Source organism: Artemia franciscana, chromosome 1 (genome assembly GCF_032884065.1).
Source record: "Artemia franciscana chromosome 1, ASM3288406v1, whole genome shotgun sequence".
In the NCBI taxonomy this organism is placed as follows: Eukaryota; Metazoa; Arthropoda; class Branchiopoda; order Anostraca; family Artemiidae; genus Artemia; species Artemia franciscana.
The window spans coordinates 62,919,756-62,946,806 of record NC_088863.1 but is presented as its reverse complement, the minus strand read 5'-3'; the positions used below and the strand labels follow the sequence as shown (position 1 = coordinate 62,946,806).

The window sequence follows — 27,051 nt, the reverse complement described above, 5'->3', positions numbered from 1 at the left end:
AGATCATATATATTTTTTTTAATGTAAATATAGTAATGGAACTGGAAACCTAAACAAACTGTTGAATCTTGTTATTTTTTAGACATATGCTGTAAGCCTAATATCTGCTTTAGAATGCTATCAAAATGATGAATATTATGTTCCTGATTATTTTTATAGATTTTTTAGTTATGCATCAAACAATGCGACATTCTGAGCCAGCAAAAAGAACGCAGAACTTGATTGATTCTTTTCTATAAATTATTTTCTATAAAATTCTCCCTTTTAAAAGAAAGACATTATAAAGTTAATTTTTTTTTCTTTTGAAAAAGAGTTCAGATAGAAGATCCTATTTCGCGAGGCTCTCGAATCGCCGCTAGAAAGACTCTTCCGCAGTTTATTATAATCTTCATATGCTACCCCTAAATTTTGATTTTTAGGAATTCTCCGTCACTCATAGATATTAATCATTATGCCGGATCAACACAAAAGTTCAAAACGTCTTTTTTTCTTGGTCTGATTATTTTTGCCATTGGTCTTCTTTTCGGTTTATCTTTCCGTTTCGCAGATGTATCTAGAGTGATTTGGAGTTCCCCCAGGATACTTTCAAAATTGCAAGAATAAATCAGCACTAAAACCATAAAGGCCAGATATGATGTAGTAGAAAAAAATTCAACCAAGAGCCCCCCTCACTCTTTTTCAGGGCATAAAGAAGAAGTAATTTCTTACTTTCTGCAATCGGTGAATGTCTGTAACTCCCATTTATCACTAACCTTCAGTTCTGAATACGTTTCAATTATTTATGCGTTGGATACATAATAGCTGAAGGCAAGCAAGTATTTCTCAGTCATTAGGTTTCCGTATTTCCACAATATTATATGCAACGTCATTTTTTTACGTCTCTCATTCAACAAACCTTTTTGTTAGTATAGAATGAAATCTAAACAACTAAACAAAAACACATGGAAAAAAGATTCCATTGATATCTAAACAACTAAGCTAAAGAGCGAATTTTAGACAACTAAGCAAAAACAACTAGAAAACATTCTATTGATGTATATATTGTTTTCAATTTTTCATATTTAATAGTTTTTACGCATTGAAAAGGGTTCTTAGTTATTTAGTGTCAAAAAATGAAAAAAAAATGAGAATGAAAAAAAAACTGAAATTATTTCTCATGAGTTCCCGGATATGACAAATAAAACATTATTTCTCAGGGCGGTCGCATAAGTAATGACAGGACTCATTGCTTTGATCTAGGGCAGGGCTTCTTAAACTATGGGTCGCGACCCCATTTGGGGTCGCTTAGCAAAATAATGGGGTCGCGAGTGATAAAAATACAATTTAACAAAAAATGTTTTTTAATTTGTAAAATTATTGTTATAAAGAAAATAACAATCATCGTAGATAAATATATCATAAAATCTTCTGGTTCGGAAAGACTGATTATACCAGCATTTCTATTCCGATCAGTATAATATCTTGTATAAATTTACTATGAATCAGAAGATGTTATAGAAATTTATAAAAAAATGTAGATTTATTTTTGTCAATCTCTTAAAACCGAAATAATCCTGATAAATATTATTAACAAAATTTTTAAGTGTTATTTCGAAGAAACTAGATAAACATTTCGTGTTATTTTCATTCAGCCATTGTATGATTGTGAGCGAAGTGCATTCTATTCCGAATTAGTCAGTTTAACCCTTTCGTGACCGACGGGACCTTACAGTCCTGGCATGTAAAAATCCTTTGGGTGCTTCTTAATTGATTGATAGTACCAGAATTGAACGACGTGCTTCAGGATGCTGTTAAGGTCATAAATTTTATTAAGAGTCGCTTAAATAAGCCCTTAACAGTCGCTTATTTTCAAATATCTGTAAGGATACGGATTCCAACTAAACAACTTTGTTATTACATGCAGAAGTAAAATGGTTGTCAAGAGGTCAAAGTTTAAAAAGATTATTGTTATTAAAGGACGAGATCGAAATATTTTTAACTGAACGAAAATGTGAATTTGCTGCTTTTTTTCAAAGTGACTTGTGGCTATCCAAGCTGTGTTATTTGTCAGATATTTTTGCGAAGTTAAACGATCTTAACTTGTCTCTTCAAGGAAAAAATTGCGATAAATTTACTTCAAACGATAAAATTGAAAGTCTTATTAAAAAGATCAGCATTTGGAAAAGTAGGATCGAAAAAAATTCGTTCGAAATGTTTTCCAGTGTCGACAATTTTGTCATTGAGAAAATTCATCGTAAACTTTTATTGCAAAAACTATTGTAGATCACTTAAAAGCGCTAGAAATACAGTTCCGAACATATTCTATATTAAATATTGATTTACAAAAAATAGTTTGGATTCAAAAGCCGTTTTGGATTGGTTTAAAGAGATTGATCATCTGCCACTTAAAGCTTAAGAGGAATTTGCTGAGCTTTCGTGTGACTCAAACTTAAAACTACAATTCCAAAAAAAAGCCCTTGACTGAATTTTGGATCGGAACTAGAACTTAATTTCCTACAATCACCGATATGGCGTTAAATGTACTTCTGACATTCAACACTGCATATTTAAGTGAAGTTACTTTTTCAGCTTTAACACACATTAAATCCCAATATCGTGCAGAGATGTAAAATGTTGAAGAGGTCTTACGTTCAGGAGTTTCAAACATTACACCAAGATTTGATTTGTTATGCAATAAAAACAGGCACATCCATCTCATTAAATTTTTAACGTAAACTTTAATTTAATATTTACCACACAACTACTTGGATATATTCGAGAGATTTAAGAAGGTCAGAATCCATTTTTGTTTTTGAAACTATAATAAAAACATTTCTATAATATTTTGTGCAAATTTCAATTTTTGATTTTTATGTTTCAAAACGAATTCTAAATTTATATATTTTCATATGCATATGTATATTGTTACCTAATAAATATATCATCAAAAAATATTAATTTATTTTTCTCTTATATTTGTTGGGGTCGTTAAGAAACTTGCAATCATTAATGGGGTCGGGAATTACAAAAGTTTAAGAAGCCCTGATCTAGGACAAGAGGCATTTAATTGAATAAAATTAATGAGAATTAAAGCATCAAAAAAATCGCGTTTCACATAATTTTTTCTTAAGCTGCAAGGACGAGGAGGATCAACCCCTTCCCCTCCCCAAGAGCGAAGCCTTAATATAAGAAAAAAAAAACAGCAATTTACAGTTTTTGAAAGAAATTTCATTAATTGTTAATTGAAAAACGGTGCAGAGCACACTCTATGCTGGACAAGGTACATTCATATCACAAAGCCTACCTAGCACTCACTTGTCCTTTGATGAGGGCATCAAGACGCTCCAAGGAATTTAGAAGACCTTCGTCAGATTTCCCTTCGCTAAAGCCAAAAACAACATTCATAAACTATTGAAACGAAAAGAATGTTTAAATTTTCATAAAAAAAACTTTTTTTAATGCTAATGCACTCACGGCCCTTTTGGCAAAACCAACCAAATTCACACAACAAAGACAACAAACTAAATTTCTACCCTTACAGCTTTCTTAACCAGCACAAAACGTTCTTATAGTGTTCTATGCAACATTGCAGACGTAGGAACCCGCATGAAAGGATAAAACACAAACTAGGTACAAAACTTTTTAAAACTCAAGGTTTGACTATGCTTGACCTGCAAGCAAAAACTGCTCGGCGTTGCTCATGATTCTTTATAATGAGTTTTCACATCATTTACCCATGATATTTGGAGCTATTTATTTTGGCTTCCTGTTGCCAATCTACTATCAGCTTCAGCAACCCCTTGCAAGAAAATGTACCTTATCCTCTTGTGACCTGTTCCAGTAAAAGCCAAATAGTGACAGAATCAAAAAATGGTCTAATTTGCGTTCAATCAGATACCTCTGGCACTAAAAGAGGTGATAACCACTATGCTATTACCCTCATAGATATTTACTGCATAAAATATGATTTAAGCAGAAGAATAATCAAATTCATTCCCACTGTAACAGACTCCCTTCCCTCTTGGCCTTTTCCTGTCTGAAAGGGTCACACTTGCCGAGCTCATCTATTCGTTTTAGAACACTTAGCAAACAAACAAAAAAGCGATTTATAAAACACGGTTCTTTTACAATAGCCATAAAATAAAGCTCGATCAAATTTGTATTTCATTTGGCATTATTAAATATTATTCTTCCTTTTTTTCACATACCAATTACTGAAGGAAAAATACATGACTAAAACCACATTTTAAGCAAAAGTAAAGAAAAGAAAATCGTTTTCTTCCAAAATAAGAAATTTCTCAGGAACTGTCCAAGGAAGATCTGAAATGCGGTTTCAGTTTTTTTTTTTTTTTTTTTTTTTTTTTTTTTTTTTTTTTTTTTTTTTCATGTTTCATTCAGGTCCAGTCATCTCCTAAATTTAATACTTTTGACACACTTTCTTCTTGTGCCTACTACGTTTATGTCTTTCGCTCATTCAAGATTTTACCAGATTCATGCGCGCACGGTATGTCCTTAACATACAACAACAGTTTATCGAAAAAGTTACGAAAGACACAAAAGAACCAAATTCACATCCTCAGTGCCTGAAGAACCAATCCTGAAGACACAATCACTTCCTGAATACGATCATCTATGCCAAACAATTAATCAAAATCGAAGCATTAGCTGGTAAAAGAATCTTTTAGTTCTTCCAGCAAATTGTCGGAGGAATCTCCTTTAAAAAAGCAACGGTAAAGAGGTATTCATCCTCCAAGGCCTTATTCAGAGGAGGTAGGGGGCTACCGGATTTTAACGCCTGCACTTTCCCCTTGAAATATTTTCTGACTCGTAAATTGTATAAATATATATATATATATATATATATATATATATATATATATATATATATATATATATATATATATATATATATATATATATATATATATTTCTTCTGAAATCCTGAAGATTATAAGTTGGTCCATGAAAGCCGGTAAAAAAAAAACTTCTTCTGAGACCTTTAGACAAAATATAGGGAGGTAAACTCCATCTTCCTCATTCTTTTACTCCCTCCCACTCCAAATAGCCTAAAGGTCCTGAGCGTGCCCTACTGTCGTAAAACTCTCCACGCCCCGTCCATTTTGTTAACATGCAACTCTGTATACGCAGCATTAAATTTATTTAAATAGTTTAAAACACTAACTAGACTTTAAATTTCATTATAACAATCCACAACAGGAATTGTTATCCCTTGGTCATATAAATTTAATAAGATACATTACGTACCCATTGACAACCTTCTTAACATCACCATAGGGACTTGAGCTTCTTCCGGATGAGTCTAAATTCAAGTCAATGGGACCTTTCTTCATTTCTTCCTCAATTTTAGCTAAAAGTAGGGAATAAAATTATCGAATAAATAAAATTAAGCACGAAAGTTATTATACCTAAGGAGGCTATGAACGATAAGTAGCTTCCTCATTTTTAATTAGTTTATTTGAGAGTCCTATGGATGAAGTTATAGTCTTATTGATTAAACAAATATAAAACTAGGCCTGATGTAATTTTCCGACAGATGGTTTTTTATGATTTAAATAAAGGAGCTACTTTTCAATTCGAATTAAAAAAAAAAAAAAAGGAGAAAATCCGAGACATGTACTGGTACATTAAAATAACTATTACTGATAGACGTATTTCCAGTATTCAAACCCAAGTTTAAGCCAATGAATTTGAAGGCAGCTATTTCAAAGGAGCTTATTTCGGAGGGTAAATAAGCAAATACAAATAATTACAAATTGCACACACATTACAACAAAAACTACTTGGAAACCTTGAAATTGAGGGAGAAGGGGATCTGCTCATCCGACAGCTAGTCTTAAACCAGAACTAAACCCTACAGATACGAGTCCTTTTCTAGAATAAATCACCAGGACACACAAGAACATTTCCAAATTGGAAATATATGTTGGTATTGTTTATTGCGGATTTCATTATTTTCATTTTGTATAGTTTTGACGTCTATAGTTTTGTGTGTATGTGTCTTTGTGTGTGTGATTTATAGAACCTTGTAAGAGGAGCATAATGACATATTTGTCTTGCATCAATTCAATATATTAATAGTTAGTTTTAAAATGATATCATCTACACATCTATTCATTTCTTAGGAAATTTGAGAAACATTTTTGTTCTAGTGCTGAAGGTTTTAGCTTTGCGAAAAATTAGCGAGCATCTTACATTTTTACATCTTTATAATAAGAATTACAAAACAAAAATTTTGAAATCCTTACTTAAAATGTAATTTTTGATGGAGGGAAATTTAGTTTTTAATATTGCCTATGTAAAAGTAATTAACGAGTTAAATTTCAGCACAAATAGTATAAGGGAATTAGTTGTGTTCAGCTTATCTTATTTTTTCGTTTATTAAAAGTTAAATGAAAAGGCAGTTTGTTTTATAATTAACAGAAAATAAAGACATTGATGAAAAAATAAACACTCAGTAGGTGAACTTTTCTTCTCATGTAAAAGAGATATTGACCTCTTAAAGTCCAATGCCTCAAAAGCGTTCAGGCAAAAGGAAATTACGAGTTAAATAGAGAAACAGGTTTTTAGAAAGAATCTAAACGAAATCAGTTTCTTCAAGAATTTGGATAATAATTTTTAGTTCCTTTATAAGTACTAGTTGGATGCATTAAAGGAAATAATAAGTGCTCGCACTTCCTTTAATTTTACTAAAGCATTTTTTTTTATTTTATTGTAATAAATGATTTTAATTTCATGGAAATAAAATAAGACAGGATCGTCATGCAATCGTGATTAACAAGCTAAATTCATAAACCAATGGCAGAAAGAGGCTTTTCTATGCTTTAAATAAAAGAGCTACTTTTCAATTGAATTGAAAGAAGAAAAAAAGTTGAAGCTAGGCACAAAGAGATGAACAGGCCCTAACGCACTAAAATTAAATATTTTCTATTTGATTAAGAGTAAATTTGTTGTTGCTCAAGAAAACTGTAACAAAGCCAAGGATACTTACACAACTTTGTCAGCAGTTCAAGCACACTTCCTTTACCAATTTTTTTCTAACCTAAGAGATTAGGTCTCAACCAGATTAGGTCTCAACCACCTGATTTATAATACTTAGCAGTATGTGAAAAAAAATATTTTCAGCATTTTAAAAGCACAAATTTGAAATTTTGAAAATACAATCTTTCGATCATTCACTTTTTTTCAGTGATATTTTTCAAAGGTTTCATTTGCCAATTTTGTAATTTTGGACTTAATAAGAATTTGGCATACAGAAAGGAAATACATAAACTTTTCTTTTCAGAATCAAAATGAAAAGAAGTCCTCCGCTCCAACCTCAACAACTCTCATCTAAATCCATGCACACTGAATCAAACGAGACGTAATTTTAAACAGGTTTTCAGGAACATCAGTCTAATACCCAAAATAGCATTAAAAAAAACACAAAAAAACAGTAAAACATAACTAATAAGATAACTAATAGATAACCAAAACAACTAATATACTTTTTTCACCTATACAATTTCACGTGATAATTATGATTATTCATCATGACATTATAAAATACTGAAGTTACTTTTCAAGATTTTACAAAAACTTAAAAATACGAAACTAATAAAATAATTATTAATAATTAGGCAAACGTAGACCACAAAAGAGGAAATAAAGATAGGTTGGAGGACAGAGAGAAAAAGTACGAAAAGAAGTGGAGACAAAGAATAGTCATTGCTGTAGACAAGGAATCATCAGAAAAGCAGAGGGAAAATAAGGAGATATTACCCTTCAAAATGTTGCACTTCAGTTGGTCAGGAGGGATAGGTTTTAAGCTAGTAACTCCAACCTTTGGTGTCTGGTTGTTTGGTATGACTTTATTCACTTCCTTCATGCTGTTTACCATCGACGGTGTTGGTGACGGAAATTCAATGGCTTTCAATTTGGCGGCCAACATTTCAGATTCACTAGCTATAATAAAAACTATATGATTCTGTAAATGAAAAGATCATTTTGTGTATATGGACACATTTGACTATAAGTTGATAGATTTGCCAGCATAGATACAGTTATATAAAAGGCCTGAAAATCACGAAATTAAGAAAATCCAAGTAGCTGGGAACGAAGTTATAATTTTCGGCTAAAGAGAAGCTATCCTTTTGTGCTATACTTCTCAGCTATGATTTTGGTTAGTACTTTTTGGCTATGAAGCCTTGCAAATTTTCGGCAACACTGATCCTATACTTATGTATTATACTTGTTAGATATTATTGTAACTAGTTCTTTTCGGATACATAGTCCTAGCAATCTTTGGTTACACACAAAATCATCAGACTCTTCTCTACTACATTAAGGTTAATTTTCTGGAGAGACAATAAAGGGTTGCTCTACAAATCGTCATAAAATATTTATAGTGAAAGTAACGAAAGGCGGGAGGTGTAAGCGAGTAACAGCTTAGTGGCCTCTCCTTCCGAGAAAACAGAAGAAGTGAGATCAAAATTGTGCTGGGATAACAAAACAACTTGGCATTTGACAAGCTATGATTTGGAATCATTCATGTATGAAGGTTAAAGAATGAGAAATTCTTCCATCGAAAAAACGGGCCAAAAACTCAAATTTCGTTCATCATGTATTTTTCATGGTATCAACGTATAGCTTGCCTCATATGCTGATGATATCCTCAACCCATGTCTGACTAATGTATGTAACGTAGAAATTTTTTCCCTCATATGATACGAAGAATAACATAATATTGCCCTAAAATTTATTTCAGAATAATCAAAAGTTTTCATTTTAATTGCCTAATGATAACCCATCATAGGCTGTATTTCTTGATACCTCTGTCAAGAACGCCCTTGACTTGATCTTGTACCTAGGCCTCCCTGTTGGCACCTCTGGTCGCTGTACTCGAACTCTGCTCAACGGTCGCACTTCTCGCTCAATATCTGCTTCCCATGGTTCAATTGTTTTTTCTTGAAACCTCGCTTTAACCTTTTCTGCCTCGCCGATCTTTATAAAGCTTCTCCAAGTACCACCATAGACATGCAACACAAGTTTGATTTACAAATGTAGCAGAGCCAACCCAGAAATTGCAGTTTCAAAAGTGTATGAAAAACATACAAAGAACAGCAGATCACCCATGGTGTACAATTCTTATTTTACTTTTTAAATTGTTTAATAAATAAGTGGATTTATTCGTTGTTTTTTATGCTACGTCCTTTGTCTTGTTTTTTGGATGATTTCGCAAAAGAAATAAAGTAAATATATCCCCTTCTCAAGTTTTCTTTTGAGTGTGTGCGCATGCATGTGTGGGAGAAGGGAAGGGGTCGAGGAGGAGGGAGTGTATATTAGAGGAAAATTTCAAACTATCCTGTGTAATCTAACGATATGAGTTAAAGGAGCATGAGTCCACAACTAAGCAGGGCAGACAGAGAAAATATAACAGTATCAACAGATCTACTTGGGCATTATCCCAGGTTTGAATTATTAAAAATCCCGGGACATTGATTTTTTAATTATGATGATGGCTTGTAATCTATATATATAAAAATAAGTTGTCTCTGTGTGTGTGTGTGTGTGTGCCTGTCGAGTGACGTCATGTTTGTGTGTCGACTGACGTCATGTTTTCGACTGACGAAATTCCAGACCGGGACATCGGGACACAAATGACGACCGGGACACCGCCACATAGGGAATATAAATGACGACCGGGACACTCACAGAGAAAGCGACCGGGACACTCACAGAGAAAGCGACCGGGACACAAGGAATGTTCGATTAGCAATCACCATCAACAAAGCACCGGGACACAAATGACGACCGAGACACAGGGAGTATAAATGACGACCAGGACATAAGTAAAAAAAAAAACTAAAAAAAAGGTAAAAACTACAAAAAACTAAAAGAAAAAAACAACTAAAAACTAATAAAAAACTAAAAAGCTAAAAAACTAAAAAAAAATAAAAAAGAAAAAAAAGAAAAAAAGGAAAAAAATGAAAAATAAAGGAGGAAAACAAAACTAAAAAAAATAAAAAGAGAAAAAAGAAAAAAGAAAAAAAGGGGAAAAACACAAAAATTTATTTAATCATATACCATTTCAAAAACGAATGTATATACAGACCGGGACACCGGGATACAAATGACGACCGGGACACAGGGAATATAAATGACGACCGGGACACAGGGACACAACTACAACGGGGACGCCGGGGGGCACAGGGGGATATATAAATGACGACAGGGACACAGGGAATGTTCGATTAGCAATCACCATCAACAAAGCTCAAGGGCAATCATTAAAATCATGAGGTATAACTAAAAAAAAGGTAAAAAACTAAAAACAAAAAAAAAGACCAATTCAAAAACGAATGTATATACAGACCGGGACACCGAGACACAAATGACGACCGGGACACTGGGACACAAGGAATATAAATGACGCCCAGGACACTCAAAGAGAAATCACAGACTGGGACACCGGGACACAAATGACGACCGGGACACAGGGAATATAAATGACGACCGGGACACAGGGACACAACAACACTCTGTCTATCTATCTATCTATCTATCTATCTATGTATATATATATATATATATATATATATATATATATATATATATATATATATATATATATATATATATATATATATATATATATATATATATATATATATATATATATATATATATATATATATATATATATATATATATATATATATGATTTCTCATATATATATATATATATATATACTAGCACCCCAACACCTAGTTGGAGGGGGCGCTTCACGCCCCCCCCCCCCGCGCGCGTAAGTCGTTACGCGCCATTGAGGTTGTGTCCCTGTGTCCCACCCTTGAATATAAATATATATATATATATATATATATATATATATATATATATATATATATATATATATATATATATATATATATATATATATATATATATATATCATGAAAAGAGAAATCACCAATGCAACAGCACAAACACATAAAATAAAATAAAAAAAAGAGACAGAAGGAGAAAAGGAAGACTGTTTTCCTAAATGAGTGATTACTATAGACCAGCACTTGAATGAGGCCTTAACCCTACTCATCCATACAATCACATAGGTCAAACAGCATAGCCAAACACAATCAACCATAAAGAATAATCCATGGACAGGCAGTCATGTCGTCAATAAGTATAAGTCGTCATTTACCAAACAATACAAAAAATAATAAAGACAAATAATTCAGAGGCAACAACCCAACACAAGGGCTCATCAGGAGAATACACTGGCCTATAGGGTTTCGCCACTTTAAATTCTCTACCCAGCCAAGTGGTGTGGCTACCACAGAATATCCATGGCATCCCCGTGTCAGGTATCACCCATAAAATACATGCCTATGAAAAAAAAAACAGCAAATGTAAAACAACCAAGTAACACCAAAACAGGATTATCCTGTTAATATATCCCTCTTTTTAGCAACAATAGGTAAACTAAATATGATAAAATTTACCAAATCACAAATATTAACACATTGCAAAAAAAAAAAAAAAAAAAAAAAAAAAAAAAAAAAAAAAAAAAAAAAAAAAAAAAAAAAAAAAAAACATTATAGAATTCATTTTTACCATGTGGCTATTTTTTTTTTTTTAAATCTGCTCTATTAGAAACACAATTCAAAATAAATGGCGCTGCATCATCATTTGTCGAACCTCCGAAATTAGTTAAAAATTTCTTTAAGTATTTCCAGATAATTCTTTTGATATCTATTTAAAAGTTCGTTATAATGAAAACTAAATTTTTTAAATTGCTAAGTTAATTTATTTGCAGAAAAACCTCTTAATATCAATTTTTGGCTTAAGATTTTACATCTATTTTTAAAATCAATATAATTACTACAAATCCTTGCATAACGAAGTAACTGTGAGAAAAACGCAGAATATTTGATATTTGAGTATATATTACTTTCAGGGAATGGGAAACTAATCACTTCAAAACCAAAATCATCCGTTTTATTATACATTTTAAAACTTAATTTATTATTATCAGAAATATTTACATTTAAATCATATATATATATATATATATATATATATATATATATATATATATATATATATATATATATATATATATATATATATATATATATATATATATATATATATATCTTCTATATATATAAAAATAAGTTGTCTGTCTGTGTGTCTGTCTGTGGATCAGGTGACGTCATGTTTCTGTGTTGACTGACGTCATGAAGTTAGTTGTCGTCATTTTTGCTATGACGGTGACGTCATTAAAGATATTTAATCATGAAGTTAGTTGTCGTCATTTCGAAACCCTTTGGCAGCACATTAATATTGCTTGCGGGAGATATCAGGCAAACATTACCTATAATACCTAGATCAACTCCTGCAGACGAAATGAATGCTTGCCTGAAAAATTCTAATTTATGGGCACACGTAAAAATGTTAAAATTAACTACAAATATGCGTGTCCGATTGCAAAACAATGACTCTGGTCAAACATTTTCAGATCAATTGCTGGCAATTGGAAACGGAAAGCTCCCAGTAGACTCAATTTCAGGACGTATACAACTACCTGCTGATTTCTGTAATTTAGTAACGTCCAAAAATAAATTGATTGAAAAATTATTTCCGAATATTCTAAAAAATTATAAAAATAATAAATGGCTAAGTGAAAGAGCGATTCTCGCACCCAAACGTATAGACGTCCACAAAATCAACAATATTGTTTTGACCAAGATTCGAGACCAGGCAGTCCTTTACAAGTCAGTCGACACAGTTTTGGAACTAAATGAAGCGGTTAATTATCCATCTGAATTTTTAAATTCCATAGATCTTTCAGGGTTTCCACCACACGTGCTACAACTAAAAATAGGCGTACCAATAATACTTTTAAGAAATATCAACCCACCAAAGCTTTGCAATGGCACGCGACTTGCCGTAAAAAAAAAAAAAAGGAAAACCTAATAGAGGCCACAATCTTGACAGGGCCTTTTGAGGGTGAGGCTGTTCTTATTCCTCGCATTCCCATGATTCCAACGGATCTGCCTTTTCAATTTAAAAGATTGCAATTCCCAATTCGATTAGCATTTGCAATCACCATTAACAAAGCTCAAGGTCAGTCATTAGAAAAATGTGGTATAGATCTTAATACTGATTGTTTTTCCCATGGACAATTGTACGTTGCATGTTCGAGGGTCCGTAAACCTGACAATCTATTTATATGCAGCGACAATTGGACAGCGAAGAATGTTGTATATTCGCAAGTTTTACGCAGTTAATTTGTATTGTATCTATCTATCTATCTATCTATATAAGAACGAGTTGTGTGTATGCATGTTTGTTTGTTTGTAAAAAGAGCGTTTGCATATAACGTCATTATTAGTACATACGGCTTTGTATATGCACAGACAATGGGAAAGCCAAGAATGTTGTATATCTGCAATTTTTACGTAGTTTAACTCCTGCAGACGAAATGAATGCTTGCCTGAAAAATTCTAATTTATGGGCACACGTAAAAATATTAAAATTAACTACAAATATGCGTGTCTGATTGCAAAACGATGACTCTGGTCAAACATTTTCAGATCAATTGCTGGCAATTGGAAACGGAAAGCTCCCAGTAGACTCAATTTCAGGACGTATACAACTACCTGCTGATTTCTGTAATTTAGTGACGTCCAAAAATGAATTGATTGAAAAAGTATTTCCGAATATTCTAAAAAATTATAAAATAATAAATGGCTAAGTGAAAGAGCGATTCTCGCGCCCAAAAATATAGACGTCCACGACATCAACAATATTGTTTTGACCAAGATTCGAGACCAGGCAGTCCTTTACAAGTCAGTCGACACAGTTTTGAACCAAATGAAGCGGTTAATTATCCATCTGAATTTTTAAATTCCATAGATCCTTCAGGGTTTCCACCACACGTGCTACAACTAAAAATATACGTACAAATAATACTTTTAAGAAATATCAACCCACCAAAGCTTTGCAATGGCACGCGACTTGCCGTAAAAAAAACAATGGAAAACCTAGTAGAGGCCACAATCTTGACAGGGCCTTTTGAGTGTGAGGCTGTTCTTATTCCTCGCATTCCTATGATTCCAACGGATCTGCCTTTTCAATTTAAAAGATTGCAATTCCCAATTCGATTAGCATTTGCAATCACCATTAACAAAGCTCAAGGTCAATCATTAGAAAAATGTGGTATAGATCTTAATACTGATTGTTTTTCCCATGTACAATTGTACGTTGCATATTCGAGGGTCGGTAAACCTGACAATCTATTTATATGCAGCGACAATTGGACAGCGAAGAATGTTGTATATTCGCAAGTTTTACGCAGTTAATTTGTATTGTATCTATCTATCTATCTATCTATCTATCTATCTATATAAAAACGAGTTGTGTGTATGCATGTTTGTTTGTTTGTAAAAAGAGCGTTTGCATATGATGTCATTATTAGTACATACGGCTTTGTATATGCACAGACAATGGGAAAGCCAAGAATGATATATATATATATATATATATATATATATATATATATATATATATATATATATATATATATATATATATATATATATATATATATATATATATATATATGTTTTTAACTACGTAAAACTTGCGAATATACAACATTCTTCGCTGTCCCATTGTCTGTACATATAAATAGATTGTCAGGTTTACCGACTCTTGAACAAGCAACATATAATTGTCCATGGGAAAAACAATCGGTATTCAGATCTGTACCTCATTATTCTAATGATTGCCCTTGAGCTTTGTTGATGGTGATTGCTAATCAAACATTCCCTGTGTCCCCATCGTCATTTATATATCCCCCTGCGGCCCCCGGCGTCCCCGTTGTAGTTGTGTCCCTGTGTCCCAGTCGTCATTTATAGTCGACAAACATGACGTCAGTCGACACACAAACATCACGTCAGTCGACGCACACGTCCCAGTCGTCATTTGTGTCCCGGTGTCCCAGTCTGTAATTTCTCTTTGAGTGTCCCAGTCGTCATTTATATTCCCTTTTTTCTTTTTTCTTTTTTTTTAGTTTTCTTTTTCTCCTTTATTTTTCAGTTTTTTTCCTTTTTTTAGTTTTTTTTTTTCTTTTTCAGTTTTTAATTTTTTTTTTATTAGTTTTTGTTTTTTTTTAGTTTTTTTGCTGTTTTTACGCTTTTTTAGTTTTTTGTTGTTTTTACCCTTTTTTAGTTTTTTTCTTTTTTAGTTTTTAGTTTTTTACATTTTTTAGTTTTTTTTTTAGTTTTTTAGCTTTTTTAGTTTTTTCAGTAGTTTTTACCTGTTTTTTAGTTTTTTTTGTTTTTTTTTTCTTTTTGAGTTTTTTTCTTCTTTTGTATTAATGCTAAAGCCAAGGTTCGAACCTGGAACCTCTCGGACCTAGAACCTGGAATATAACGCTTTACCAACTCAGCTACTTCGGCTTGAATACATTTAGCTTTTTTAGTTTTTTTTTATTTTTATTTTTTTATTTTTCGTTTTCTTTTTCTCCTTTATTTGTCAGTTTTTTTCCTTTTTTTTTAGTTTTTTCTTTTTCAGTTTTTAGTATTTTTTAGTTTTTTTGCTTTTTAGTTTTTTTGTATTTTTTTACTTTTTTTAGGTTTTTTTTACTTTTTTAGTTTTTAGTTTTTTTTAGTTTTTTAGTTTTTTAGCTTTTTTAGTTTTTTTTAGTATCTTCTTTTTAGTTTTTTTTTGTAGTTTTATCTTTTTTAGTTTTTTTTCTTCTTTAAAGCCAAGGTTCGAACCTGGAACCTCTCGGACGTAGAACCTGGAACATAATGCTTTACCAACTGAGCTACTGTATTTGTATCGGATTAACGACGCTTCTTGACTACTAAGGTCCCTGCGTCGGCCCTGTAGTGCATTCCTGCAGCATGGATCGATTTCTGGGTCACGCATTACCACGCTAAGGTCAAACCCACTACGCCAACACAGGTAGTTATATAACTGAGCTATTTCGGCTTGAATACATTCGTTTTTGAACTGGTATGTGATGAAATAATTCAGACGTCATATGCGGACAGTGACGTCACTCGACACACAGACAACTTATTTTTATATATATAGATATGCATAAATTATCATCTGTAAATCTCCATAAATCTTAAGTTCCACAATATCAAACACGCATAATTTTCCTTGAAGACTTGTTAACAAATTTATACAGCATGTACTGTTACATGACAGCCATAAGGGAGAATTGACAGTCATAGCCATCTTTATTTAAGTCGAAGATAATAATATTAGGTGCCAATCACTTTTACAATCGGCCATATTATATCCTTAAAGTGGTCTCTGAGTAATAAGCTTCAGAGCACGGCTAGGAACAACTAGATGCCACTGTATTCGCACAATGTTGTAAATTTAATTATTTTCTGTTCAGCTGTGATTAAACTGACTCAGTTTTACCTAACAGAACAATCAGAGCTCGGATTTTCTCGCTAACGGTAGCGCATTAGTGGAATAGTAACTTTACCGATGGGTAGCAGAGACAGTGTTGACATCAATACATATGATGAACACATACCACCATCGTACCCAAAACCAAAATGCACACCTCATTACATTCATGTGTTATTCATGAAAGTGTTGTGTTTGTGTGTCATTATTTTGTCTGTTGTCACTATATATTGAACGCTAGAGATATCAGCCACTAAGGGTGTGTCCCAGAACTCAGCTATCATTGATGATCATTATATTTGTTATTACCTGCAACATAAAAAGTCAGGTAACAACAAATTTAGCAACTGAGATACTTATAAAGCAGCTTTTTAGTCAATTTTTCACTCGTAGCAATAGAAGCTGCTTGTTATTTGCGTCATCGCGGTCTCTTTGGACGAAGATAAGAGTAAAGTGTCAAATACATCAAAACAAGAACTTTTTTTGTCTTCTATACCCATCTATGCCCGATAACCATGATTTCGATTTATCTTACTAGTCGTTGTTTCAAAATAGCAAATAAAAACAGGGGTATTCATCAAAATCTTTCTTAAAATAACAAGTGGTGAAGCAAGTTGATTTTCGCTATTAACAAATAGAAATAGACAACATCGTTTGGCGAGGTTTTCGTAACATGAACATTTTGACCGCAGTTATTCGAAAAGTTCTATGTAAAATATTTCGGAAAACAAGTATTTACACTTTATCCCCATAAGCGAAACAAGTCCCAGGTATTGATTCTTTCCTCTCTTTTCTTTAATACTATTAAATAAAACTTTACTTATTTTACAAAATTTTATCTATTAAGCAAATTTGACAAAAAAAAGCTTTACATAAATTTTTACCTATTTTACTTAGTTCCCAAAATGCATTGCATTCTCTTTCACGGAATCAGTCAGAAATTGAACTTTATATATCAAAATTGTTTTTTCCATCCCTTAGAATCCCTACAAAATATTCTTCTAGCAAACAACTGCTTATTGATATGAGTAAAAAAAAAAGCTTCTACTCGTCACACTGCCATTTCGTAAAATATTCGTTATGTATTTTTTTTTCATCTGGAACAATTATTTTTTTTCATCTGGAACATTATTTTTGTCTTATACAGTTGATGCGCAACGAAGCGTAGGAAGCCCCGTAGAAGATAAATTGGAAAAGAAGATATAAAAAATATGTCTAAAGGAAATAAAAAAAATTCCACGTGATGGTGAGCAGGGAAGCCCTGATTATGTTAAGATGATGACCTAACAAAGCTGCACTGACGTTTGATGTTTTAGTGCTAGGATATTTTTTACTAGAAATCTCGTAAATTTTCTGACACAAAGTCAAAATACAGGTATATAACATATCATTCCTCTCAATAAGGAGATATAATCTTACTACCAAAAAACACTTTGTCAACTTTTTTTTACTTCCTTGTGGTGAATTTTACAGTTCGCCAGGCATTGACCAAAAGGGGTCAAGAAATTAAAGAGCTCAGAAAGTATCAGTTTTAAATAAGCTTCTTCAACATTGACCCCCCCCCCCCCCCCCACGATTAAAAAGCGAAAGTTCTGATATTCTAAACGCCCTTTCTCTTTTTCCATTTTTACCTTCCCTAAACCGACCCAATAAAAACAATTGATTTTGAAAGAAAGTACATATAGGTCAGCCTAGGAGACGAGTTTACTTACCAAGCGAAGAGTCCCTTCCTTCAGCCTGTTTATTATTTGAACATACTGAATTCAAGTCGTTTTTACTTTCGTCTACGTACAAATTTGGTTTACTTTCTTTGACAAGACTTTTTAGTAGACTGTCTAGTCTAGACTCGGCAGTTGAATCTAAAAAGAAAAGAAAAAAGGTTTGAGAATAGGATGAACAGCTTTAAAGTCATTGAATTCAATAATACATATAAACTAAAGAATAATGGCACAGCGAAAAAAAATTTAGAATCGTAAAGTAAGAAAAAAAGAAATCAACAGAATCATGGTTCACACCCCGGCTAGAAGACAGGATTTTATATTCTGATTTTCATTGTCGCTTGTCTTCTAGCCACAGACAATCTGAACTTCTTCTTGATGTCATAAATGGCTGATTAAAAGATGATTTAGGTAAAAGGCTATACACGACGGCCAGTATTTTTAAATTGACAAGATTTTTTAGTTTGAATTTCAATTCTTGATCGCTTAAACAAAAACCACAGTAGATTTTTTAGTGAACAGAAGTAAAGATACTACGGTCTAAAGTTTGTTCTTTTACTATAACTACTCAAAATCCAGAAATCGTCTGGTTTTAAACGAAATCACCGAGCAGAATCTCTAAAAAAAATGATTTAAAAATTCCACGAAAAAACCTTTAGCTGAACACAAATTATTATTCGAAAAAAAAAAATAAGATATGAAAATTAAGAAGCTGATATCCCGTTAAACTTCAATTTTAACGCTTTCAGAGGAGACCTAACCAATAAACCCCAAATCCCGCGATGATCGTTCTTAAATAATACGGGAAAATCCAGCTCCCCATCCATTGAGAATCCCTTCTCCCCACGGAAAGTTCTTGCCACGTAAAATACCCCCCTACCAGAAAACATTTCCCAGACAATTCCATTCTAGCTGAAAATTACCCCAGAAAAATTTCTTGTGGCCAATTCCGGGTGAAAATTTTTTCTTAGCACACTTTCATTTGAAAAATACCTTAATTTCTGTTTGCTTTTAAGATCATACCGAAAATCCCTTCCTCCGTAAAAAAATCTTCCACAAATACTCCCCCTGTCCTCTAGCAGAAAGCAGCTCCCGCAAAAAATTACCTCAGGAAAATTTATCTAGGGGAAACCCTACCTCTGGAGGATTTCTTCTGTGGACAATGTACTGCCCCAATACTCAAGATAATTTCAGCCTGGTAAAAATTTTGCCCAAGACCATTCCCCGTAACAGCTTCGCATGTAAAATGGAGCTGGCAAAAAGAAGTAAGACAAATAAAAATAATTTCATTTGTCATTCTGACAAATTCTTGTAGCGTAAAATTTTCCCTGGAAAGTTCACCCACTGAAAACTTTCCTGCCCACAGACAATTCTCCTCGTGGAAAATCCCCCAGCAGAAAATCCTCCTCTCACCCCTGCAAATATCTGTATACTTAACAATGACAAATACTATACGTAAACAAAGGGAAAATTTCTTAGCTAACAGACCTTTCCTCAAAGGCAGAGGGAGGGAGTGTCCTGTTATCTCCAAAGGCATGGTTACTGGACTTTTCAACTATGTTGAATAAAATGGCTATCTTAACATTTTGATCCGATGACTTTTAGGAACAGAAGTGGGACTAATTGCCCTCCAATCTCTTTGGTCCTTTAAAAAGGGCCCTAGAACTTTTAATTTCAATTCTAAAATTAGGAAATAGAATCATTTAAATATTCTTGTTTTTCAAAATTTCTGTTTGGGGAAATTTTAACTTTAACCAAGGCGAGAGACAACTGTAAAAACGTATTACAAAACGTTGAAATGACTAGATAAGACGTCCATGGAGATTTTAAGACAAAAGCAACTTCAAAAGGTTTCCTTGGATAGAGGCAAAGTGACAAAGAGAGGAGCTAAAAAAAAAAAAAAAAAATGCATCTCATGAGACAAAGTTGAGTAAGTTGGAAGAAAAAGAGCCCGGAATTTGGATTTGGAGAAAAAGAAAAGGATGGAATATCTAAGCAAAGCCCGGCAAGTCCACCCTATTATACGAAGTATAATAAACAAAGGAAAAACGTCAAATCTAGACGAGAGTCTAACAATATGACAAGAAACAATAGTGGAAGTGATAGGAACAAAAATATTTAGAGATATTCAAAAAAGTAACTAAAACCTGTCTACAAAAATCGAAAAGGACGGAGTATAATGAAAAAATAAATAAAAAAATCTAGGCAAATATGTGCAAGTTGCCATGGAGCAACGAAAGACAAATCCACTCCAAGAGTTGTCACATATGAAGGAATGGGTCCCCAATGCGAATAAGGTGACAACAGTAAATGTGTATTAGAAAATATTGACTAAAGCATCGAAACGACTGGAGAAGCCTCAGAAAATTTGCCTCATTTTCGAAAAAGGGAGGAAACGCTTCCTATACGTCCAGCAATCTGTTTTGCATTTTCTGGCATTGACACTCCGTCCAACACTAAATCTATCTTTGTAGGAAAACGGAAAATTATGCTTCCGCAAAATTTTACAGATTTTTCGCCAAGTCTAGGGATATATGGTTAGATTATGAAATTTTCCTTTCCCTTCATGAGGATCATCGAAGTCAGTATTGAAGTCATTGTTATCTTCTTTTTGCCTTTTTCTAAAATCTAGTCAACAATATCAATAAAACGCCTATTAAACAACAAAATGTCTTGTGCGTAATCTGGTTCAGATGCTACATGAATGTCTGAATAGATTTTCAAAACTAAATTCATGAGCCTGGGCTTCATCTGACCCTCGGCACGGGGCAGGCTTCTATTTATTTGATTCTCATCTCACGCATTAACATAATCATCACATTATCTGTAACGCCATTTGTATTTTTGAATATGTCATAGACACTATTAACGATACGAGCACCCCTGGGGAAAAATGATGTGATTTTCACTCTTTGAATGTGTATAAATGTGATGTAACTCACATAATTTTTTTTTTTTTTTTGGCACGAGTTCAGTTCTTCTTTCCTGTTTGTCCTTCATAGAAATAGAAATATCTTTTTTCTATTTCTGGATGGTTGAGAAATTCATGTGTGAATTCTTCTTCCATGCCATTTTCTTTAGCTCTTCAAAGACATTAGTCATTTTGTGTAATTTTGCATACGTCATAGATATCAAAAATGAAACTAGCACTCCAGGAGAGGGGGGGGGGGAATGATTTAATTAATGCTCTTGAAATGTATATAAATATTACGTCACTCGCATGATTTTACTTCAAAATTAAAACTCAAAACAAATTTATCAAAATCGTAACCTATCTAGATCCTTTTTCCAGGCCAGAAAATCCCAGGGTCCCAATTTTCAAATAAAATTTAAAACCCTCTCAAAGAAGCTTATTTTTTTCTTCATGGAACATTCATTTTTTTTTTTTTTTTTCATTCAACGATAGATAGACTTTCTATTAACATTTTTATACAATCCTAATAAGGCCTTATGCTAGATTTGTAAGTAAAAGTAAGTAAGACGGCACTAGACCCTTAAGGTCCAAACCGGCGGTGCTGATCTCCGTTTCATGGCCCTTCAGCCAGGAAGTGCAATGAGGGGTTGGGGGCCAACCATCCTGTGTTTTCACACACCCTTCCTGCTTACCTTCCCCAGATTTCTCCAGATACCCATTTAGAGCTGGGTCGACTCTGACTGAGCTTACAGTCACACCACTGACTCCCGTCCCAAACTAAATAACTGGTCACAACTGGGAATGAACCCTTGGACACAGAATTCCCACGCCAGCTCGCCAACCATTCAGCCAAGATGGCTTATGCTAGATTTGCCTCTGACTCAATCAGACTATCTGTCTTGGCTTTCTGTACAATTAGCCATGGCTTGATGCCCACAACTACTTGATTTTAATTCATGAGCTATTTAATTCTGAGTTCGTCACACGATAATGGTACGATCATCTAAAACCATACAGGGTAGCGAATTCAAAATTGGGCAATGTTACCTACCTGTATTGATCGAAGATGGTTTTGTTTCTGACGCAGCACTGGTAGACCGTCCCAAATTTGACATGGCGCTCCTAAATGAAGAAAAACAATAGTTTAAATGAAATCTAAATTACTATGTTAATAAAAAAAAGATGCGCATGACAAAACGTAGTTGTGTTTTCTCTCACTTTATCTTATAGTATTTATTTCATCGAAGAGTGTCATCTCTCTAATTAAAAACTGAGTTAAAAAGCACAAAATGAAGAAGATACTAATGTTTGGATGACTGGTCGGAATTTAAAATTAGAACTGTAAAGCACAAAATCCTTCTAAATATCAAATTTCATTAACATCTGGTCACCCTTTCGTAAGTTACAAATACCTCAATTTTCAAAATTACCCTGCCCCCCCCCCCCAATTCCACCAAAGAGAGCAGATCCGGTCCGGTTATGTCAGTCACGTATCTTAGACAGGTTTCTATTATACCCATTCAGTTTCATCCTGATCTCACCGCTTTAAGTATTTTCTAAGATTTCCGGTCCTTCCAACTGCCCCCCACCCCAATTACGCTTGATCTGGTTGAGATTTAAAATAAGAGATCTGAGTTATGAAGTTATCTTCTAAATATGAAGTTTCATGAAGATCCGATCATTCCTTCGTAAGTTAAAAATGCGTAATTATTTCTTATTTTTCAGAATTAGCCCCCCCCCCCCAATAGAGCAGATCCATTCCAATTATTTAAATCCCGTATGTAAGACTTCCGCTTATTTTTCCCAAAAAGTTTCATCCTGATCCCTCCAATCTAAGCGTTTTCCATGATTATAGGTTCCCCCACCCCGAGCTTCCCCCAATGTCACCAGATCCGGTCAGGATTTAAATAAGAGCTTTGAGACACGATATCCTTCTAAATATTAAATTTCATTGAGATCCGATCACCCGTTCGTAAGTTAAAAATACCTCATTTTTTCTACTTTTTCAGAATTAACCCCTCCCCCAACTAACCCAAAGAGAGCTGATCCGTTCCGGTTATGTCAATCATGTATCTAGGACTTGTGCTTACCTTTCCCCACCAAGTTTCATCCCGATCCCTCCACTCTAAGTGTTTTCCACGTTTTAGATTCCCCCTCCCAACTCCCCCCCCCCCCCAAAAATGTCACTAGATCCGGTCGAGATTTAAAATAAGAGCTCTTAGACACGATATCCTTCTAAATATCAAATTTAATTGAGATTCGATCACCCGTTCGTAAGTTAAAAATACCTCATTTTTTCTAATTTTTCAGAAATAATAAACCAGCCCCCACTCCTCCCCAGATCGTCAAATCGGGAAAAAGACAATTTCTAATTTAATCTGGTCCGGTCCCTGATACGCTTGCCAAATTTCATCGTCCTAGCTTACCTGGAAGTGCCTAAAGTAGCAAAACCGGGACCGACAGACAGACCGACAGAATTTGGGACTGCTATATCATGAAAAGAGAAATCACCAATGCAACAGCATAAACACAAAAAAAAAAAAAAAAAAAAAAAAAAAAAAAAAAAAAGAGAGAGACAGAAGGAGAAAAGGAAGACTGTTTTCCTAAATTAGTAATTAATATAGACCAGCAACTTGGTTAATACCAAGAGCCATAAAAAACACTTCCAAATATGGGCATACCCATAAGAAAGAGTCTTGGTTAGGCAGCAAAAAGATTCTTATGCACTATTGAACCTTTTAAAAAATCAATAGTATATTTATAGTATATAGCATAGTATATTTGGACGCTTTAGAAACTTTTATGAAGCAAATATGGAATTAATCAGTTTGACAAAAATGAGAAATAACACCTGAAAAAATTACTAGAGCCAGTATTATTTCTTACTTTTAATTTTAGCTTTTTTTTTTACTCAACTCCCCCCTCCCTTGTTCTACATACTCTTATTGTAATTATAGCATAAAACACAGAATCAAGGAATATTTTTAGTTTTATAATATTTTATAAGATAAATGCCTTGCTATGGTTACCATTATAGCAACCTGAAAGAGCCAGAGAAAATATAAAACGAACATTTTTAAGTGACTCCTCCACCCTCAACAAAAGTTTGGTTAAATTCTAAATTCTAGAGCAAAAAAGGTGAATAAAAGCAAAAGCTGCTCACGTGGGCCTGCTATCGTAGACAGGGGGCAGATCTTTCTTGCCTTCAACAGGTACAGATACTTCAGCGGGAACAGTCGGTGATGTACTGGTGGAGGGTCCTTCGGCTTCCACAACCGTTGGTGGTATTCTCCTCTCACGTAAAACGTGCGATTGTCTTCGAGCAAAACGCTGTGACGGTCGGCGCTCAAACTGAACAGTCCTCCGAGACCTAGATGTCATAGTAGTCTGGAACTCCGTCCTTCCGCTGAAATAATTATAATAATTTTTGAATATATTTTTCTATTTAAACGTAGACATACAAACGTATATTATGATATTTTCTTCTTTATTTACAACATGCTGCGGTCAAATTTTCTCTGTTTAAGCTTAAATTTTGAGGATGATTCAGCAACAATTTGACCATCTGCGCGGAACAAAGAATAGTGAAGACCTATAGAAAACCTTATTTCTGTTAGAACTTTTTTATGTCTGACTACTCTCATTTCCAGCTTCAAACTATTTTTAAAACGTACTTTGTTCAGTTAAATTTATCCTCGAAAAATGCAAAACAATGGAAAATAATAAATAGCCTGTCGGGTAAATAATTGCCATGCCCACAATACAACTTCCAGTATTGGATCAAACTCATTTATGAATTCAAAGAAAGAGAACAGGAAATGAATTTCATACCACTTAGTATTTTAGATTCTAATCTTTTATAAATCAGTGTCGGTGAGATTAACCCTCGAACAGGCAATCTCATGACGCAATAGATGCTACCCGGATATTAGATCAGTCACTTGATTTGTGGATGCTCACAAGATAATAACTGGTTTATAGTGGGCTTTTTTTCTTCTGGAGGTGAGTATTTCTTCATGCCAACGTGACACTCAAATATAAAATGTTTATAGAATTCACGGTGGAACTTTTTAAGCAGAAGGAAATTATAATAGAGAACTTGAAACTACTTTTTATATCTTATTCATATTTGATAAGTATACTTATATATCTTAGATGGCTAGGGCCCATATATGGATAGCACTCGTCTCCTGAAAATAGTTTTTGATGACCGGGTACATGGTTCCCAGCCTAGAGGGCATCCCCCAAAGAGATGGAAGGACAAGTTCTCGTCACTTAGCCAACCACACATTCTCCGCCTCTCAAAAGATAGAAGTAGAAACAGGAGTTACATCAATAACATAGTGTAAGAAGAGGCCCCAAAACGACCTCCAAGGACTGATGGTACTTAACTCAGGTAAGTCACTTGTATATCCATAGCCCTTTTCAAATTTTGTCTCAATTTTTGTATGTATAGTCAAAAAGTCCTTTTATCGGTAGCTCAAAATTCAGCGCTACCACTTACCAATGCCATAATAAAAGCGAATATAGCCACAGTGCAGAGTAGTCTTACTTGCGCCCAGAATCAGAGCGTACCAAGATGCGATTATTTACCCTAATATAAGTTCCTCGAATATCTTTGTCTTTTACCTGTATCGAAATCTGGACCCCATTCGGAAGAAACTCTGTTTTACTGCAGGGGCTTTAGCTGAACCTCGTAAACGGAAAAATGCATGGTGTTCAACAGCGCACTTCCATAAGTGTTTGCAAGCCTTTTCATTTTCGAGCCTGAAAAGCGAAAACTTTCTAATTCTAGTGCTGTAAAATCACCGTAAAATAAAATTCGGTAAGTAAAATTGGTAAAATAAGGTACTTTCTAGGAAATACAGGGTAAAATTGATGATTTAGAGCTGCCCTATAGCTATAAGACCAGTTGAGCATTTCTTTTAAATATCAATTTCAGCTTTTGATGAAGATTTTTTAATGATTTTGATTTTCCTGGGCTAAAAAAAGGATAATTCCTCTTCATCAAGAGTTTCATAAATTTAATTAAATGTCTAAGTTATCCCTTTGGTAATCTTGTGCCTTGGGTTATACCAGAGCAATTGGACAGCGCCTGAATTAGGACAGATATTTTGTAAAAAAAAGAAAAATGAATAAATTAAATTTGCCATTATTTGGGAGTAAAGTCATTTTAGTTTTTTTTTTTTTTTACATTTAAACCTAAGAAATGACACCCTAACAGCCTTGCATATTTAAATAGCTGTATTCAGTACATCCGTCATATCGTATAAATGTTATTTTCATTTATGTATCGAAGTATTTAAAGTAATACATTAAAAATACATTAAGTATCAAAGTAATACAATTAAAAAGAGGTTTGTAACACTTCGATAACTTTGATTTACGAAGCACTAGATCATAAGAACAGAACATTCAGTCACTTTCAAAGTCATTAAGAATGTCTTCAAAAGGATTTGCTAGCAAATTTAGCTCCTTTCCATCAGACTTAGATTCTGACTCAGGTGACCGTGCCTGTTCCAAAGCCCCCCTCCCCCACCAAACGAAAGTCCTGGATACGGCCCTAAGGATTATATGTCAGTTTTTGCATCCACCCTCTCATCGTCTCTTCCTTAGAGCTAATTCTGTATTCAACTGAAGATTCTTTCAAAACAACTGCTGAAACAAAAGAGCCGTTAAACCAGAATAAGAATTCCTTTTAGACACTGTAGCCAGTAACAACTTATCCGGTAACAATTCGTTGAAAAGCAGGCTAAATCTTAGAAAGGGGCACTAGAACTTTCGATTTCTAATTGACTGAGTCCCCTTCAAAGCTTACTCGACCACCCCTTCCATATGAAATGCCTCTGGAAAAAGAACAAATATTAATACATTCAACCCTTATGAGTCTTTACTAAAAGTAATGCAATATGATCGTCCCTGACTTAAACAGGGGAATATAAATTTCAATTTCAACTTTTGAGAAAACCCAAAATTATCCAAGGGAAAAATAGGGG

General features: G+C 33.7%; 1 protein-coding gene across 1 annotated transcript in view; it reads right to left on the bottom strand.

Moving 5' to 3' along the window:
• Window positions 1–3,171: 3,171 nt before the first annotated feature.
• Window positions 3,172–27,051, bottom strand: part of LOC136032582 (band 4.1-like protein 5) — a 60,639-nt gene continuing 36,759 nt past the window's right edge. The window contains exons 6-12 of the mRNA XM_065712854.1: window positions 25,685–25,822; window positions 24,219–24,461; window positions 22,107–22,177; window positions 18,136–18,282; window positions 7,759–7,941; window positions 5,245–5,347; window positions 3,172–3,361 (exon numbers count right to left, since the gene is read on the bottom strand). Of these exons, the coding sequence (XP_065568926.1) occupies window positions 3,280–3,361; window positions 5,245–5,347; window positions 7,759–7,941; window positions 18,136–18,282; window positions 22,107–22,177; window positions 24,219–24,461; window positions 25,685–25,822 (967 nt within the window). The 3' untranslated portion in view covers window positions 3,172–3,279. The remainder of the gene's footprint in view (window positions 3,362–5,244; window positions 5,348–7,758; window positions 7,942–18,135; window positions 18,283–22,106; window positions 22,178–24,218; window positions 24,462–25,684; window positions 25,823–27,051) is intronic.